At 41.4% G+C, this 19,674-nt stretch overlaps 1 protein-coding gene across 1 annotated transcript; it reads left to right on the top strand.

The window, feature by feature from the left end:
* The first annotated feature begins 4,163 nt into the window (after nucleotides 1-4,163).
* On the top strand, nucleotides 4,164-17,631 carry LAPTM4A (lysosomal protein transmembrane 4 alpha). The gene is made up of 7 exons (XM_064448106.1): nucleotides 4,164-4,348; nucleotides 11,018-11,138; nucleotides 13,301-13,377; nucleotides 13,473-13,595; nucleotides 14,749-14,844; nucleotides 16,228-16,326; nucleotides 16,843-17,631. The coding sequence occupies exons 1-7, from the start codon at nucleotides 4,250-4,252 to the stop codon at nucleotides 16,915-16,917; spliced, it is 690 nt and encodes a 229-aa protein (XP_064304176.1). The 5' UTR covers nucleotides 4,164-4,249; the 3' UTR covers nucleotides 16,918-17,631.
* The last annotated feature ends 2,043 nt before the right edge of the window (nucleotides 17,632-19,674 follow it).

Here is a 19,674-nt window from a genome sequence, read left to right as displayed (position 1 = left end):
GTGCTAATAAAAGTTTTACATCATGCTGTCATACTTCAGCTGCTTTTCTAACCCAGACTGTCTGATCCATCTGTTACAAGTTAAAAGGTTTGGAACTGATTTAAATTGACTCTTGTTGGTAAAAGATAATTCATACTGTTAACAGCAATCAACTAGAACAAAAGGTACAGAAGCTTAGAACATTACATTAGGATCCTCAAAGTGATGTTGATTAATTCAATAAACAAAAGTAAAATCCAGTAACTACAAAACTCATCGAGATACATTCTTACTGCTTTCTTATCTCTTTTACAAGAAACCACTGAATCTCTGGATTAGCTTGTTTTCTTCTAGCAGAATCCATCTTGGAGAAAAAGGCTGGCAAATTTGCGAATGCTGACTTCAGGATTTCACTGTGTGAGTCACCAACAGGAAAGTTTCCCTCCTGACTATTTTAGGGTTTTTTTTCCCCCTCATTCATATGCTAATGATTTGCTTTTACTCTAGTACTTTCCTACTTTTTTTTTAAGGAAGCAAGAAGCCAATCCATGCTCTCAGCCCAGGTATTTTTCACATCTGCACCAGTTCTATTGATTTTTCTAAATTCTGTTGAAGGGATCCAGTGTTATATATTGCAGTATCTGTGTAGTCATTAGTTTCTGTGGGATGTTGAAAAATTTTGCTTTATTGTTAATTTTAGAATGGTTGCTCACTGTGGAAAACAACCAAATCTGAGAAGCAAAGTTACCTTTCCTCTTTTGTTTTATAGTGTAGGGTAGCAGACACAGGCACAGAGTAAATTTATGGAGAAAAAATTACAGAAGGACCTTGTTACTGCCCTCAGAGTCAAGTGTGCTCCATTTGGAATAGAGGAGCTCCAACATGTCCTGAGCTGCACCTCTTACTCCCTGGCAAAGAAACCACTGGACAGGAGACTTGCTTCATGTTCCTATGGCTCTCACGAGCCTTTGTGGTCTTGGTCAAGTCAGTTCATCTCACCGTGCCTCAGTTTCCCCAACCCCAAACAGGACAATATTCTTATTATAAAGTGATAGAACTGTTCCCGTGGAGGCTACGTACTATTATCAGCTCATGGTCTGCCAGTTTCCCCTCACAGACGGACACAGAGCAAATGCTGAAGCAGAATAACACCTCATTGGTCATAGGCAACCTGACAATAGCGCAGTGCACGCAGAGAAGTAATAATCGCAGCGCAAGTCTAAACCAACATCTTTTAGCCAAGGCTAGACTGAAGAATGGCACAGAAGGGAGAGACTGTGGAATTACAAAGATCAGCATAACACAGTCTCAGTACTGTATTGTTGTGACATCTTGCAGGTGTTGAACTCATGTTTCTGAAGAAGCTGAAGGAGAATGCAACCTGGCCTCTCATTTACACGATCCTAGCTGTTCTTCTGTCACATCTGTTTTTATATTATTTTCAAATATGATTACTCAAAAATAATAATTTGTGTTTGGTAAAACATCACCATACCGTCTCAAGGCAGAATTTCAAACCTCCTGTCTAGACATAGATTTTGAAAGCCCTGACTAGTTTGGCTAATGAGGAACACCATGATACGAAACTCCTTCCCTCCCTACCTGCTGAGAGGGAAGGAGTTAAGCGTCATGCTGGTAAAGGAATCTGAATCATTCTTTTGCAGCTGCTTCTGACTTGCAGATATATGTGGAGCAATTTATCCCTGCAATGTCAAGGTCTTTTTGCTATTTGGGAAGTAAAGTTTATCACCAGTACCCTCTGTCTCTCCCGAGATTTTGCTCTGGCTGCTAGGACTATAAGCTGAGCCCTTCAGAATTTTTCATATATTTAGCCTCACAAATCCTCTCTGAACAAGCAAGGAAAGAATTAAAGCTCTGAGAGAATGAAGTGTCTTGCCTGAGGTCATCTGGGCTGCTTGTGGCATGGAAGAACTGCAATCTTTCACAAGGGTAGGACTAAAAATCATTAACCTATCCTCTCTTCTCCCAAGTACAGGAAACAATGCAATCATTCTCAAAATACTCTTTTTTTTTTTTTTTTTTTAAAGGAGGAGAAAGTAGAGAGGTTTTTTTATGCTCTGTCAATAGTTCCACATCAGTCTATCCTCCTGTGGAAAGCTGCTTTGTGATGTTAAATGACATTCACATTATTCCTCCCAGTATCTTTGTTGTCTGCAGGGTATAACAAGCAGTGAAGTTTAAGGGATTCGCATCAATTTTTATTCTGAGCCTGGCTGACAAAGATATGAACACTTAATTAAGATTTCTTTCATTTTGTGAAAATAGCCCTGAAGATCTGAGCCTGAGACACGAGCTGCCAGTGATACTAGTGAAGGCAAAGTGTCCAACCACAAGATCTTAGCTGGAACACTTGCCCTCACAAACCATTTGAATCAAATCTAGGTGTTTCCAAGTGGATGCCCTAACTCAAGTGAGAGGCTCCTGCTTTCTCTTCTCACTCACTCTAGTCCTGTGAATTCCTCTTTCACACAGGGACAGACCAACAGGAGGGAGAGCCCCTTTCAACTCTGCAGGAATAATGTAATCAAGTCAGCCGTGCATGCTGCAGAAATAGTTGGTTTAGGCTTCCCAACGTGCCATCTGTGAGAAAACTAATTTTTTAAAACGACTGATTACAACAAAATGCACATTCCTTTTCTATTTATTTACATGCATGCATCTATATTGATTAAAATTAGTCCATTTTTCCTACATTGAATCAGAGTGTTGATAATTAAGCATCTGTGCACAGGGCTGAGAACAGTAGGAGGACTAAAGAAACAACCAATAGTTTATAATAGGATCATTAGAGCAGTCTCAGCAGTACTTAAAACATGTTTATTCAAAAATGAAATATGCCCCAAGGAAAAAAACCACTAATTATGGAACACAGGGGATTTAAAATAAAAAGCTCTGTTTTAAAGACTTTAAGTAAATAATTTAAAAAAACTCAGCAACAGCTCATGTTTAAAAATAGACTAAGTAGCTAAAACAATAAAATGCGTTAATTGCAGGATCTGGAATATATCAAATGGACAAGCAGTCACCTTCATTACCTTCTCATTGTTCACGGTTAAAAATTCAGTATTAATCCTGTCATAGGACATACCAATTAGTGTATACATGCACAGCAAATATTTATGGTTCTGTGTCTCAAATTGGTTGTACACAGCCGAGAAGGAAATATTTGCAGCTGCACCAGGGTTAAAATAAACTGTGTGCATAGCTGTATCAACAGCTCAGGTCTGCAAAAACCACCGGCTGTCCTTCTGTCAGAAGAAGTTTATAGGTCCCACTCCGTACTTGAACAGATCTTGTGTCCAAGTGGTGGAACAACCTCTTATCGCATACATTTAGGAAGGCACCACTTAGATTTATACAAGTTATTTCTCATTAAAGCACGTATCTAGCAGCACCTGCAATTTTCAATGGGACTAATGAAGTATTATTATTATCCACTGACAAACAGGGACTTTGCCTCACAGTAAAGCATTATCGTAGACTAAAACTCACCTCTTCTGTTTACCCTCTTATCACATACCCTCGTAGCACATAACACACAATATAAATAATTTAATCCAAGGAATTAATGCAAAAGAACAGTAAAAGGGTGTAAGCGAATTAAACCCTCTACAGAACTGGCTGAATTTCAGTGAAAGCCGCGGGGTGCTGGTAGTATCCCAAAGCAGGCCACTTCGGGCCCTGCCAAGGAGACACCTACTCCAGTGTTTCTTGGAAGAAAGGGCTGTCGCTGGACCACGCAGTCTTTCCCGCAAGGTTCTGGGTGCTACCTGGAGACCGAACACCGCCCCTGCGCCGTGGCCCTCCCCATCGACACTGTAGAGGAAGGGGCCAGAGAGCCCCAGCGGCAGGCCGAGCGCGGCTCGAGGCCCGCCCCTCCGGGACCCGCCATGCGGAAGGCTCCCAGCCCCGAGGGGCTGCGCCCCGACATGGCGGACCGAGAGGCACCAAGCCTCCCCTCAGGTGAACCCAGCCCCACCCCGCCTCCCCACACGCCGCAGGTGAACGGTAGGGCGTTACACCCAACGGCGCTGCCATTGGTCTGCGGCGCCGCCAATCGCCCGTTGCTGCGGCAACGCGTACGCCCTCCCGCAGGCGCCCCCCCGCACTCCCCCGGTGTAGGCACCTGATTGGCCAGAGCGGCGGTGACGCGCGCGCGGGGGATTTACGGCCCTCAGCCGGAGGCGAAGCGGGTGGAGAGGGCGAGCGGCGGGTCTGTGGGCGGGAGGTTGTTGTTGCTACCGCCGCCATGACGTTCAAGCGGAGCCGGGACCGTTTTTACAGTACCCGCTGTTGCGGCTGCTGCCATGTGCGGACCGGCACCATTATCCTGGGCACCTGGTACATGGTGAGAGCCTGGCGCGGGGGGCAGCGGAGGGGGCGGGGATTGGGTGTGGGCAGCGCGCATGCGCGGGGGCGCCGGAGGAGAGCCCTGAGGGGGCCGTGTCGGCGGCCCCACTGAGCTGCCCCGCTCATCGCCCGGGGAGTCTCCCTCCGTCGGGAGCTGCGCGGGTTTCCTGGGGCGGGTCGTGCCCCTCCGCCCTCGCGGGGTCCCAGTCGGGCTTGGCACACCCGGTTGTTCCCTATTGGCCTCCCCTTCTGTGGTTAGAAAAATAAAGTTCAGGGTGCTTTAACCTGGGTCTCCCGAGGGGTTCTGTTACTATTCCCGTTCCTTTTCTTCGGGTGGAGGTGCGGGGTCTTTCGTACGCTTCAAACATACTGAAGGTGTCCTTGGTAAGAGAGGAAGACGCTAAGGTGTCGTGGAGGCTGCATTTGGGGTTCCCCGAGTAGTGTGTAACCCCCGGGAGGAAGGCGAGGGTCTTCAACATGAAGGTGGCTTCTGCTTGCTGAGGAGACTTGGGGAAGTTCCCGGTTATTCGGTACTTGGTGTAGTGGTTAAAGAGCGATAGAAGCAGTTTTGGTTCCCTAAACACCCCTTGCTTTGTGGCTGGTGAGTGCTTTTTCTCTGAGAGAGAGCTGTGGTGGTGAAGCTGAGACGTTAAAAGTAGTTTTGAACTAGAGTAAAGTAGAGATGCGAAAACAGTATCGGCAAGTTAAGGCCTGGAGCCTTAACTTCCCTTAGTTCCCTTAAAGGGGAACTGAGTTTTGCTTTATTGAAGTCATTTCCTTATCTTCCTTCCCCTTACCATCACTGGCAGTAAAAATGTGAGGACAGTTTAAAAACATTGCATCATAGCTTTTCTGTTGTCCTGAAGCTGTAACCAAAGCCTATATTCCTCTTCACTCTTCCCCAGACTGCAAAAATAGAGAATGCTGAATTTTTATGCCTTGATGTGAAGGAGCCATGTACAGAAACTTTTACAGTCACGGGGATTTGAGTTTGGAGAGTTTATGGTTTATCTTCAGCGAGTGTGGGGAGATCCTTTATTATTTTATCTTTGTTCTTCCATTGACAATAAAAACTGTACGGGCAAACAATAAAATGGTAGGAGACAAGAATGGAAGAAAAAGGTGTGAGGGGGAAGTGTAACAAAGCTCTAGGAAAGGGGTAGCTTCTTGTAAAATAGAAAAGTAAGGTCCATTGCAGTATTGAATGTTGGACTTGTTCTGGAAACCTGCAATGCTTTTGGTATCTCAAGTAAGAGCAAAAATTGTTAACAGTAAGGAGATGCTTACCCTTGTGATGAAACAAATGTGACACGCCTTACTGCCTTCCCACTTTTGTTTCCTCTTCACAGGAGTATCTGAAACCCCAGGAACTTGGTGATGGTAGTGGGCAGGAATGTGCATTCCCTGGCCACAGACTGTTAGTACTTCCAGCTTCTACCTCTCCTGCTGTGCTTCTGTTTCATCTTGCTGCCTGGATGCAGTGCCTCTTCCTCCTTCTGAATATGTTTAAATGTCCGTAGTGCTTATGGACGGTGAAAAGTATGCCGGCCGTTGATGAGGCTGATGTCTTCCGAGGTGGAGTGGTGTCTGAGGCAAAGCGTTCCTCCTGACCTCGTGTAACTGCAATGGATTCAGGCTGCTAGAGGGAAAAATACCGTTGTGTTCACGGTAGCAGGGTGCATGCGAAGTACTTCTTAGCTGCATTTTTCTATAAACTATATCCAACACTTTGTTAAGCTATGCACTGAAAAATTTTTATCAAGCTGTTCTCAGATGTCAGTTGCAAAAAGGTGATAACTCTCTTAAGTCTGACAGCTGTTGGCTGTTTGAGCTGAAATACGGACTTACCATGGAGTCTTAGGTGGTCTTGCCTAATGCTTTAAATCATCATTCAACTGTAATTCATACCTTCTGAAGGCAAAGTACAATTTGGACAGTGAAAATTATGTGTATCTTTCTGCTGACAAACTTAAATTAAGTGGCCTAGGGCATATCAGGCTCTTTAGATATGTTAATGGACCATTTTAAGTACATTACTAATTCAGTCTTTCAGACACTAGCTTACGATAAATATTTCTAAATCAATTTAATGATCTGTTTGTAAGTTACAGTGGGACAAATAGTAATAATTTTCTGTGTGGGGTGAGTTTTTAAGGGAGGTAGCTTTTTGGTGGGGAAGAATGCTTAGTTCAACAATAGCTTTGTGTTACTGGATAGACTGTATTCTCATGCTGTGCAGTCCTGAAGGAATTTGATGCCAGACATAAAATGGAGCCTTGTAGCAATCTACTCCAGATGTTTAGTAAGATAAGAGTTTGGCTATTTAAGAATAACACACGTGTATTATGTTACCATTTCTGTAGGCATTTCCTATTCCTTCCTTATTTGTATACTCTTAAATCTTGCATCTAATTAACTTATCTCCTCACTAAAACAGTTATATCGATGTCCTTGTGTACTTTTGTGAGTCTAGGGAGAACAAGGACATTATCTTCTAAAATGTCTGCTGTTGATGCTGTATACGATCAAACTGCATCTTTTAAGCATGCTTCAGTCCATATGCCGCTACTGTTTCTCATAAATAGATAAAACTCTATTTGCAAAAAGATGAGTTAAGAATATTTCTAGCAGATTCGTACTTGAGTTCCAGGATTAATATAGCTTGGTTTACTCTGCAACACCCACTACTGTTCTGTGTAGGAAGGAAAAAGAAACCTCCTAGTCCTAGCTCCATAATTGCAAACATGTGGCTTTGAAGTTTGTTTCTTCCTGTAAACTTCCTTAATAGGCACAGTGCTTTCCAGAAACCGGAAGTGTGAACCCTGCACTGGCAAAAATCAGATCAGAGTTCAATAAACAGCCTAAATGCGATGGCATTGTTGTGGAGGGAGTGGCTGTTTCATTCTGGCAGCAAACTCCAGCAGTGGAGTCAAAACGATGCAATTGCTACTGGTTAGCAGCAGGGTGAGGATGCTCTCTGGAGTTGTTTGTCCACTGAACAAGATTTCCAGAAATGAAGGAATGTAGCTGGTGTCAATCTAATCTTGATAGTGCTGGAAGCTCTGAAGGACCCTATTTAACATTATTCTTTTTCAGTTTGTATTATTTCTAGATAATAAAGAAAACCAAACCAAAACAAAAACCCCATCTTGGTTTGTTTCTTCAGGAGCATGTTTAAGGAAAAATACTGGAAAAGCAAGGGGAAGATGAGGAAGTGTGGTAGTGTAAGGCAATTTTCCTCTCTCTCCCACTCATAAAAGGAAATAAGCAAATGATAAGTAGGAATTCTTGTTTATGTCCAAGACTTTGTCACTCAGGTGCTTGGGGAAACCTAGGCTTCATGTTCAGGCCTCCAGAGGGATGAAGCACTTAGATGATTAGGCATTAAATATATACCATGGAGATATATACTGGCTAATTAAAAAGCTAATACTTGTTACAGTCCCCACAGTCTTTTGAGTTCTGATCACATGGGGGCTAATATTTGTTACCCATTTGTAATAAATGCTGACTTTCTACTTTAATACCAGCTACTGGATTTTTAAATTTTGATATAAGCTACACCAAACTTCTGTTAAGCTCAGTTATCCAATTGGGATAAGAGTAGAATATACTTCTTAAACTACTACAAAACTAAATTAGGTTTTTTCATCTTAATGGAACCATCTTTTGAATAAGAATTTGAACGTGCATTTTTGTAATTCTTTTTTTTTTTTTTCCACTTCCTAACAAAAAGACTAGGATGGGGACTGCTGGGGTTTCTGAGGTGTTACCTCAGAATGGTGCACTATCCACAGAGTGCTGGCTTGTCAGGGTTGGTGGTTTTTTTGGGGCGGTGGTGGTTTTAATCTTCTGAGTACACTAAGGTTGACCTCTGCTATGTTTTTTTTCTGACTTTGTTTCCATGTAGATAATTTGTGAACATACATTTTATTCGCATTGAGTATATTCTTTTAAGCTCTCTTAAGCTCTGATGATCCTTGCTGTCCAAATCATACTCCTGCTGCCAGTTACATTGACTTAGGAAGCTGAAACAAGCCTTGTGGCCTTGTTGTTATCAAGCTTCTGTGAAAGCAGAATGGTAGTAGTTAAAATACAGGCTGTGGCTTTGTGCTTAAAAGGACTCTTAATTTGGAGTTGTTGGTAACTTTTAATTGAAATTCATATGTTGTATGTTGCTCAGTGCTGTGATATGGTTCACAAATAGCAGTAATGGACTACTGGAAACCCTGGGGTGTTAATTGGTAGAGGTTTGGATTTGTTTTTTGGTATTTAAGTTGGTATTTTTATTCTGTCTTGCTGATCCTAATAGACTAGATTTTGAATGACTCTTTAATTCCCTATTTTCCTTGCATGCCATTTCAGGTTGAGAAAATAAAGCTTTCAATACTTCGAACTGTGCTCTGTAACCAGTGAAATTACTAAGGACTTTTGTGTGCTAAATTAGGATGAAAACAAAAAAAAGTGACGGATGTAGGATCACAGTCTCACAATTTCAAGGCAGCCAAGTTCTTCAGTATTTCTATGTTAACTCAATTGCTGCTTGCTCTTTATCTTTAGGCAGATAGCTTATCATGGCAGATAAACTCAGTATTGAAGTAATATTGTCTTTCATCCTGAACTTTATCACTGTATAAGTTCAAATTATGACTGTGTATAAACAATAAATGAGTTAGGTATAATTGAACCTGCCTCTATGTATTTTATGAAGTAGAAATCAATGTTTCAACTGCCAGAGATCTGAACCTTGACGTAGGCGTTGTTTTAAAACAAGTGTAGAGCAGGAAGTTATTTTCCAAAGTATAGGTTGATAGCCCTGGTTCACTCAGAGGAGGAAGTAGAAGGCTTGGAAATACATTGAAAGCAGAAAGACAGAGCAGAGAAGCATGAAGCAGGAGTGGTGAGAGAGTATAGTATTCTATACATTTGAACAATGGTGAAGCAAAATAAAAGATTTAGGCAAGTGGCAGATGAGCAACCTGACAGTTTGCTCTGTAGAAGTGTCTTGCTGGGGGGGAAATATGCTCATTTCAAGGCTAAAGATACTGTTGGCTAAACTTAGTTCTTCACTGTCAGCAGTACTATTACTATATTTTACATTCCAAGGCATAAAATGGAGGATACAAGTGGCTGAAAGTAGCTTGTATAATACATGATGACATGATAGCATTTCTACAAAACTGTCAGTTTTTATTTCACTGAAGGGCTTTTTAGCAGAAAATGTAAGCAAGCTGGTCACCGTGATATCTCTAAACCCTAGGGAAGAAAAAAAAAAACACCCAAACAAAAAAAACCCAAACCCTTTGATTAAATCAAAAAGCTTGTAGGAATGGTGAGTCTTAAAAGCTAAAGCTCTTTCTAAACGTTCAAAAGCTTTTCTTCTTACTGAAAACTTCAGTAATTGTGCGTAGGCTTGCCACTATTACTATCACTGACTCCTGGAACCAGGCCAGTAAAAGAAGAAATATCTGGCAAATATTCTTAAGTTGTGAGAGAAACTGCAAACCAGCTTGTTTGGTTTTTTTTTTGCTTTGGGCTTTTTTTTTTTTCTTTTGAGGGGAATTGTAAAAGATCCTGCGGGTGGTGGTGGTGCCACTACTGAATACTGATTGGTAAACAACTGCAGCTTGAAAATACCATCCTGACCTTTTTTTGTTATGCCTCCTGTTTCTTTGGTATGTCTCTCCAAGTATTAGTAACATAAACTATGCCCCTGTAAATCTTGAATAGGTTATAAATGCTGTGAAAGCAGTTTTGCAGAGGCTTAAGCTACTTCTGACTCTTTGAGCTCTTACTGTCACAAAGCATTTCTGGTGTGTACCAAAATGGGGAAACAGCAGCAGTCTTCAGTGGCAGCGTAAGTGAGGAGGACTGGTAAGCACATAGCCAATGCTGAATGCTTACAAATTTGGGGGCTTAATCTTTGTGTGAGATTTCTTTAGCTTTACCAGTGTTTGTGTAACTTTTCTGATAGGTGCTGGTGAGGTTTTGATAAACTATGTAGGAAGGGGAGGGAGCCAGTCCTCCCCTGCTTGTATTAAAATTGTAGCATGGGAGAAACCAAGAAGCAAGCTACACTGGAGGATTAGGGCTGTAGTGGAAGCTTTTCTTCATACCCAGATTTACTGTGTGATGCTTACGCATCCCTTTGTACTGCTTGCCCCCAGCACTATTTGAAAGAGTATGGTGCAGTACCTTACTTGTGCATTAAATTAACTCTGCCTTTCTGTTTGTTGCAGAAAGCAGAAACTCTTTTCCAAACGTTCCTCATTGTGTCCGTTTTACCTTTTCCTTCCTGGCTTCTTTTAACTGTTTCCAGTTTTCCAGTTCACAAATCTCTGCGTTCATCACGCAGCATCGGTTTAGTTATCTCATTTGAATCCTTACAAACCCTATCCATTCTCTTAATTTGCGAAGTTTATTTGTGATTTGTTGAAACTAGCAAGTGTCCAGTGCTCTGCTGTTTGGTTTTTGGTTTTTTTTTTTGTACTGGTTTAACTAAATCAGCTTGAAATTTAATCATAAGTTGGGTTCTTTTTTTTTTTTCTTCCACTTATAGGCAAAGCAAAGAGTTTATTTCTAACTGAAATAGAAGATTTAAGTGTCCTTAAAAAGATGATAGCTGTTGCAATGTAAATAACCTTTAGGTAACTGTGATCTTTCCCAGGTGGTGAACTTGCTGATGGGCATCTTGTTGACAGTAGAAGTAACTCATCCAAATATAGTGCCAACTGTTGATATCCAGTATGAAGTCATTGGAAATTACTATGCTTCTGAGAGAATGGCTGGTAGGTGTATAACTCTGCTGTTTGATTGGAAAATAAAGCATGATTATCACGGTGTATTTGCCTTACACTGGTGTAATATATGCATACAGCTTTTAAATATGGTTGTCTTTTTTTCTACAAGAGTAAAAGAAAAGCTTACATGGAATTTTTTTATATTACTCCTAAACATATTAAACTATAAGATTTCTACAGATTTCTTGGCCTCCTAATGCTTTGAGTGTTGAAGTATGTGTGGAACATCTCTAATTCACTTTCTCTATAGACATTTACTATTCTTGCTGTGTCAGTAAAACAAAAAGCAGAAAACTATTTTTTATAGTTTTTTTTTTTAAAAAAATGTTTGGTGACCCTCATGGATTTAAGGAAGGAGCTTACAGCTCTTGTGGGGGAGTTTACTGAGAGGAAAACGATGCTGTTTTTCTAAGAACAGTGGAAGAGTTGGGATGCCAAGTACTTGAGCGAAACCAAAGTATTTATCTAAAGTTTGACATGCGGAAGAACCAGAAGAGAAAGCATCATGAGCAGAATTAAACCTTATTCCACTCTGTTGTTACAGGTGAAGTGTGTGACCTGTATAAGTATAATCAGTGTCAAACTCTGCCTGTAATGACCAAGTTTCTTAACTGTAGCATGACATGTAAACTTGTGCACATGCTTTGTTTTTCTTGTTTTTTATATGTGCAGAAATATGTTGAGTGTGGCACTTCTAATGTGTCTTGTCTAAGCCTGTTATATTACCCTGAAATTTAGGGAGGGTCAATGCAGTCTGGAGCAAAGACAGATAGTACAGCACAAATCTGGATTTTGAGAGTTCTGGTTTAGTCTTCATATTAAGTGTTCATAACCTGAGTTGAGGGCCTGTGACTGCAACTAACGATTGTTAGTAATGAAATGAGAGTGGAAGCAAGGACCAAATACTTCATAAAGCCAAAATATTAAGTAAAATTACAGCAGATAAATGTCAAATGTTATCTCTTTTATAACAGGTGTTGGTGTACTTGGTAGCCGTAAGCTTATATGACTGAGGGGTGCTTCTGAAGGCACTTTCTCCACTTTTTAGTGTAAAATGGCTATCGCATACTATTGACTTAGATTCTTGTTTTCCATGTTAGAATATGAACTAGAGTTTTTTGTGTGTGTGAAGGGATAGTACAATTTTGATTGTGCATGTGGATACTGCAAGTAGCAAATCCTCAGAAGAAAACCACACTTGCTGGTTATTGCTAAGTACTTAGGGTGCTCTGATTAACGGAATGCATTTCTGACATGGGAGGACCTCATTCTTGATGTCATCTGTGTAGGTAGATGATATTATCTCATACTGAATTGGGTCTGTAAGTGCTTCTAGAGTGTAACTTTTCAAATCAGCTGCAGACTAGAAGATTATGATTCTCAGATCTGTTTCAAGCGTGGGAACCACCAGGGTTTGGCTTCAGTATTGCAAAAAACGTTAGCTTACCACATCTATAGACTCTCAAGCTGGTTTCTTCCTCTGTGTCTAAAAATGTAAACTGTGCTTGCTGTAGGAGAACGAGTATAATCTAACTCGTGGAAAGCAGCTGTGCTTCTGTCATCAGTAACTGTGATGCACAAGGAGAATCTCTATCATTCAGTTTCCACGAGTGTCCTGGATTTTGCTACCATTTGGTTTCTGTTCAGCTGCCTTTTCATGTAAATAATGGGATACCTTCCACACAGCGATTTCCTGTTTTCCTTAGTGTCACTGAAGGAGCAGTGCTGTTCCCACTGCCAATGGCCGAATTACATAATCAAGCCATTTTAAACTGTAAAGGTTGATGCTGTGCTAGCTTCTCTTAAAATTCTTTCCAGTTGTAAAGTTAATCGCCCACATACTTTTAGCACTGACATATATTGCAATCAGCATCATTATGTTGCATTACTGTCAAACGATGTCAGGCTTCTGATCGGTTTGTCTGAGCTTTATTCAGGCTTTCAATTAAGGTGGAAGGATTTTTCCAAATGCCTGCTGGTTTTCTTGAACCAGCTCTTTTTCCATTAGGAGAGGTCTGAGTTACTCAATTCTGCTGTGGCACAGATGAGTGAGAACAGATCACAGTAATGAACAGAGCTTGTGTACCTGTCAGCTGCAGTGTGACAACTTCAGGAAATGACTGATGCTTATTGTTTTTCTTTTAATGCAGAAAATGCCTGTGTCCTATTTGCTATCTCCCTCCTCATGTTCACAATCAGTGCAATGATGGTGTATGGTGCAATTGCTGTAAGTACATTTGTAGTACATGGTTTTAAACTTGCTACTTGAATTTTTAATGACATACCTTACAGACAGCTGCTTCTTTTTTTTTATTTCCTTAGCATCGTGTAGGCTGGCTGATCCCGTTTTTCTGTTACCAGCTCTTTGACTTTGTGCTCAGTTGTCTGGTTGCTATCAGTTCTTTAACTTACTTGCCCAGAATCAAGGATTACCTGGATCAGTTGGTAAGTGTTTGTTCACCTCAAGTTGGTATTTTACATATGAAATTAAACTTTGGTTTAATTGGATAAGTGACTGAGCTATAGTTACCTTTCTGTGTGTTTGAAAGAGGAACTCGGGCTGCAGCAGCCATAGGGGATGACTGCTAGGGTGGTTATGAGAATGAGAGTTTATCAGAGGTGGAAGGGCCAAAGGTGTCACTGCTCCCTAAAAGGAGAGGCAGAATTGTGATGGGAGTTGTTGGTTTAAACACTCTCTGCTACATTTGCCTTCAAAACAAAGATGTTCCCCACCGTTTAAGAGATACGGTTCTGTGGCAGGTTTGCTACTGCAGATGAAAAATGTGTTGATCCTTATTTAGTGGGGGAAGAAGAGTTTAGGTAAGTACTGATATGATGTAGGGTCCTACAGCATAATGGATTGGAATCAGAGATTCTGAGGGTTCCTTTTTATGTCCTATTTCTCATTTTGCAACAGTACCTTCTAATGAAACTGTAATGGAGTTGTCATTAACCTGCCTGGGTTTTTCGCTGCAGGAAGACTCAATGGATAGAATACACTGTCACTTAACAGGGATCACAGGCTCTTTCTGGGTGGTGTTTAGATCTGTTCAAGTAGATGTTAAAAAAATCCTTTTAAAAGAGAGAGAAAAAATCGGATTGGTGTTGGAGAGAAGCTTTGTTCGTGTGGTCAGGGAAAGAGGAGTCTGAAATTTGCAGAAGCTCTTTGTTTTGGCTGTTCTGAAGTTTGGGGGTGACTTTTTTCCGTTCTCTGCTCATGTGCATTACTGGTTGGACTGACAGGAGGTAATTAATACTAAGTAATGAAAGAGTTATCAAGTAGAGGGCCATAAGTACAAAATCTCTTTGAGGAGGTGACTAGGGGCATATGCAGTACAAGGCTTCTGTATAGGTAGCCCTCTTCTGTGGTGACCTGGTAGGGTCTTGCAGGATAAATACTGTGCTTTCTGGGAGCAAAAACAAACTAGCAAGAAATTGAATTTTTTGTTGTTTCTGGGAGAGCAGTTTACACAAGAGTTTGTTTCACTAGGTGTGAAGTTCGGATGTCCTTCTGTCATATTTGTGACTGTGCAGTACCTGTGCTTATCTCCTCCCTTTCTCTCACATTTTTTGTTTTGTGTTTGTTCTTTTCAACTAGCCGGATTTCCCTTACAAAGATGATCTCCTTGCCTTGGACTCCAGCTGTCTCTTGTTTATTGTTCTGGTGTTCTTTGCTTTATTTATCGTTTTAAAGGTAAGTTAAAAGTTAAGTGTATGTCTGTTTCATGAGTTATATGAAGATGCTATCAACTTGAGTTAATTCTCAATGCTGAATGAAGAACTCAGCTGACTTCTTAATGCTGAGTTAAAAACTTTGAGCAGAATTGTTAGGATGTTCAATTACAGTATGACTTAGACTTACGTTTTGTGTACTGGTGTCTTCTGCTAACTTGTCTGTATGCAGTGGGGTGTGTTCACGCAGCTCTGCCCTTCCAAAGTAGCAATGCACAAAGACTTCAAATACCATCTTTTTGTATATGTGGAGATAAACTTCATATTTGTAATTAAGCTTGTAGTGAAACGATATCGAGTTACTGCATGCAAGTTTTCTAAACAAAACTTTTGAAATGTCTCACTGTGCCTAACAAGCCAGGGTGCATGTTTTAGAAGGAAGATGATGGAAGGAAGAAATGCATAGGTTAACTGTGCTGTATTGTTCTTACTACTGAAGAGTGATATTACCAGATATTTTCTTTTTGATGATCTAAAAACAGAGGGATTCATTTGAATTACAAAACTTGTGCAGACAAAGCATATTAGAAGAATGAGTTGATAATATACAGTGACCATGACAATGTTCTTTTATTGCATCCAGATTGAATTTAAGAGAAAATGAAGTAATGAAAAACTATTTTACTTGTTTTCTGTACTTTCTTCAATGGAAATGTCTGACTGGGGGGAGTGGAAGCCTAATACAGGAGATGATATTTTTGTATTGATGGGGAAATTCAGTACCTGTGCATACCCATGTGCTAATGTGGCAATGAAAAATTCAGAGAGATTAATGTTATACAGATTAATAATAATAAAAAAATCTAATCCTCATCAGAGCGTCCCAGTATGTCTTTCTACAGCAGTTAATGTTGACTTAAGGTCCAGGCTGCTTTGCTCTACCATGTCTTCTCCTTGCCACCCCAGTTGTGTGTTCGTGCCCCCTCCTTCATGCTGGTAGTTGGACAAATAGTAATGCTAACTCAGGGATGAGTGGGATTGTGCTGTTGGCCTCTCCTCCTCTTCCTCCTGGCAAGTTTGGACTGAGATTCACAGAAACAAAAGCCGGTTGGGGATTAATTTGATTAGTACTGCTGAGGCAGATAGAGGGATTAGTTGAATGGATCTGTGAATTCTTTTGCTAAAGCCTGTGTGGTTCATAGTCTCCGAGTCACTATGGTAGCAAAGCTAAATGGGAAACAACATAGGTATGTGTGGCTAAATCTGTGAAATAGCACCCATTCCTCAGGTATGTATTGACTAAGTTGATTTATACTCCTTGTCATATGAATGTAATCCAGCATCTGATTTCTGAATCAGCTAATGCATGTGAGCTCTTTAAAAAGAGAACTTTCTCTTATTTCAGGCATATCTAATTAACTGTGTATGGAACTGCTATAAATACATCAGCAACAGAAATTTACCAGAGATAGCTGTGTACCCTGCTTTTGAAGCTCCTCCACAGGTAAAGCCTCTTTATGAGATAAAAGGAACCAGCATCGTTTAATTTTGAAGTAGAGAAGCACACCATATCCATATATGTTTACAAGCTTTCTAAACAAAGACTGGGAGATTAAAAAAGTTAAAGCAGCTAATGTTATGGTGGGTTATTTCTTAGTTACATTCTTACAGTGCATAAAATAGGAGGTTTTGCAGAGAAAAGTCTTCGAATGTTTTTCTTCCAGTAGAGCAAAGATTTCTGATTGTGCCAGGCGAAACCTTCCTTGCTGCTTTGCAAAACTGAGAGACGGTGGGGTGGAATGAATGCCCTGGGGTTAGGTTCAGCAGATCAGTAACCTACTGTTGTACCTTCTTTCACTTCCTCACTAGCTTACTAGGAACAGCAATAAATTCTTCTTGAAAACATTTGCCTACAACAGAGGATGAAGTTGCTGATGGGGCATGTATGTTCTTGTTCTGGGGTGGGTCCTGTCGTCCCCACCGCGCCGCATTAATCTCTTTTAAAATGTCTTCTTTTTAGTATGTTCTGCCAACCTATGAAATGGCAGTGAAGATGCCTGAGAAGGAACCTCCGCCTCCCTACGTACCTGCCTGAAGCAATTTTTATGTTAATTAACATCTGTACCAGCTTCCTGGGGGTTTTGTCTTTTAATCTTGCAAAACTGCTTAAGTAATAGAAGTATTCAGGGCTTTAGGAGCAAACTGTTCTGTTTAAAATATGTTTGATATAAACTTACTAAGCAAAACACATCTGGGAGTGTTTTTGTTTCCTTTAATTTTTGTTCTCCTTAATGCTCTTAAACATTTTATTGCCTTAGGGCCATATACTGCAAGAACTTATGCATGTGACTAACTTGTGGCTTTTAATAATACCAACTGAGCCAATCTGTGATTGAAGTTAGCTACAATTATAAGTGTCTGCAGGATTGTGCCCTTAATTTATATTAATTTTTTTGTAAAGTAGCTCATAAAGACAATCTGGTCGTGCAGCAAAGTGACAGTTTGCCTTTATCCATTTTTTGGAGGGGGAGGGGGTTTGAATGTGGTATATACATGATCTTTTTTTTACTTTGCACTTTTCTCATGTTATCTTACCTGTATTGTGTTGTTTTTTTTTTTAATTATCCTATGTCTTGAAACATCGTATTTTTCAGGAAGAAGTGAGGGTGGCACAGGAGTTGTATTACAACGTGCTGCAAATGCAAAAAAATAAATAGAAATGCAGAAGATGGTTGCATGCTTCTAATCTTATACGTATTTTCCTCTTTGTGATAAATGATACTTAAATAAATCTTTTACGGAACGTTTACCAGTAGCCTTGGTTGATCTGTTGGGGTTTTTTTTAAGCGCTTCAGTGTACTGCAGGTGGCCCCGCAGACATGCAGCTTAGTGAGCACTGGCTTCCTACAGGTTGTTCAGTGGTTGATGTGCATTCTTCAGCAGAAGTCCTCCTGTGGGTGGAGAACATGGATTCCCTTATACGTATGAGCTTGTGTTGCAACCTTTGCAGTTCAAGCACTCAAGTGTTTTTGTCTGGTTGCTACTTACACGTAATCTGGGAAAAGGGAATTGTACTGGAGGCTTCTAGCCCTTGCAGCAAATTTGGTGTTTGATGAGCTTGGGTGTTAAGAGCAGGACAAACACCCAGTAGGAATACAACATTATTTATGTTGGGAAACGTCCAAAATTGTTGGACCTATGCCATAACTTCAGAAATGTTCTTTAAAGAAAAGAAACCAAACCCCACAAAGAAAACTTTCTATTCTTCCTCCTCTGTGGTAAGAGGGAAAGATAATTTAATGATCTGCTGATACATCTGAAGAAAAAATGGCTTTCTACTTTAGAAGATAAAAGGAATCTGGGATTAAGCTCTGGGTGAAAAGGATTCAAATTGCTACACCATACAGGTGGTTGATTATTCCAGCCTGTTCCCGCCCTCGGACATGTTTAAAAAAACCCTCTGTCCTTACCACACTACCAGTAACAGGTTCCTTGGTTTTCTCTTTACCTACGTTGCTGTCTGTGAGAGCACCATAAACTGTGCTGGTGTAAGAACCTCTTGTGCAGCTGTTGGGGCAGCGCCCTGCCCTTCCCATTACCCTGTGCGAGCAGGTGTCTTGGCAACCGCGCTCAGCTTCCAGGTTCTAAGGAACTGGTTGGATGCGGACTCCCAAAGAGACTCCCAGAACAGGGAATCTTTAGATCCTGGCAAAGACTGCTCAAATGTGACTTCAGGGTGGGGGAGCCAAAACACTACATGAAGTAGTGTTGGGTTGACAGTTGGACTTGATGATCCTAGAGGTCTTTTCTAACCTTAATGATTCTATGAAACTGAAGTGGTCTAAGAAACACGCAGCTGAAACTTGGAGTTGTGTGATACTCAAATACCGATCCCAGAGCTTGTGCTCTGGGCTGGATCCATCTGCACCAAGGGAGATTCAGCATGTGTTACAGAATGAAGCCAAAAACCTGCTCCTCCATTAGCTGTCTGAGTGTGAGTGGGCACCTAAGGAACGTGTCAGTGTTGGTTATGGGCAGAGAGCTCCAGCCCAGGGGTGGGCGTTGAGAATTCCCAAAGGGAGGGTGGGTGAGCAGTACTTGGCGGCAGCAGGCACTGCCTGAAGTTCATGCGGGGTGTGTCTCGCTCAAACACTGCTGCAGCCCCCTTGAGAAGGTGAAAGCCAGTGTAGGCCACTGGACCCCGGCCCAGGGGGGTGAAGGGTGGTGTTCCCTCTTCCCTGACTTCATTTGCAGGCTTTGCAAACGTGTTGGTGGCCTCCTCCTGTTCAGTCAAGAAAGTACTTGCTGAAGTGAGTCAATACTGGTGCAAGACTGTACTGCTGGTGGGTTGTGAGGGTGCGGTGTTTTGTTCCTGCTCTAAATCGGGGCTTCCTGTTCCGCATATGGAGGTACAGCCCAACATGTCGACTGTGGTTTCAGCAAAGTGTCTGCTGAAAGGCTGTGCTGGTGATCATAATGGATTTGTGCCTTAAACCGTGCTTTCCATTAAAGCTTGCTGCAGCATCCTGCAGGAACTGGCAGGACTGGCAGTCCTAGGGACCGGGTGTGATAGCCTAGATCTGACAGCAGGGAAGGTGTGTTCTCGTGCCTCGGTGATAGTGCCGTGAGCTTTTTCTCCCATTCTTCACAAATACTGCCCTGGAGATGAAGCATGGTGCTTGCTTGAGACCAGAAGTGCGAAGTTAGCAGACCCGGATCAAATCATTCCAGCGGAGGGAGAAAAGCTGCGTTTGTATTTCAACTCCCCCCGCTCCCAGGTTTGAACCCTGTGCTCGCTGTGCCACAAATTCCCTAAATTTAGCTCTAATCCTTGCAGCCCTCCCCTCTCCCA

The sequence above is a fragment of the Phalacrocorax carbo genome, chromosome 3, assembly GCF_963921805.1.
Source record: "Phalacrocorax carbo chromosome 3, bPhaCar2.1, whole genome shotgun sequence".
NCBI classification, from domain to species: Eukaryota; Metazoa; Chordata; class Aves; order Suliformes; family Phalacrocoracidae; genus Phalacrocorax; species Phalacrocorax carbo.
Note: the sequence above shows the minus strand (reverse complement) of the source record. Positions and strands in the feature narration are given on the sequence as shown.

Bases quoted from the DNA above. Each gene is read 5' to 3' on its own strand.
- LAPTM4A (XM_064448106.1), top strand. From the start codon at position 4,250: ATGACGTTCAAGCGGAGCCGGGACCGTTTTTACAGTACCCGCTGTTGC. The intron at 4,349-11,017 runs GTGAGAGCCTGG...GATCTTTCCCAG, and splicing joins TCCTGGGCACCTGGTACATG to GTGGTGAACTTGCTGATGGG. The intron at 13,596-14,748 runs GTAAGTGTTTGT...CTTTTCAACTAG, and splicing joins AGGATTACCTGGATCAGTTG to CCGGATTTCCCTTACAAAGA.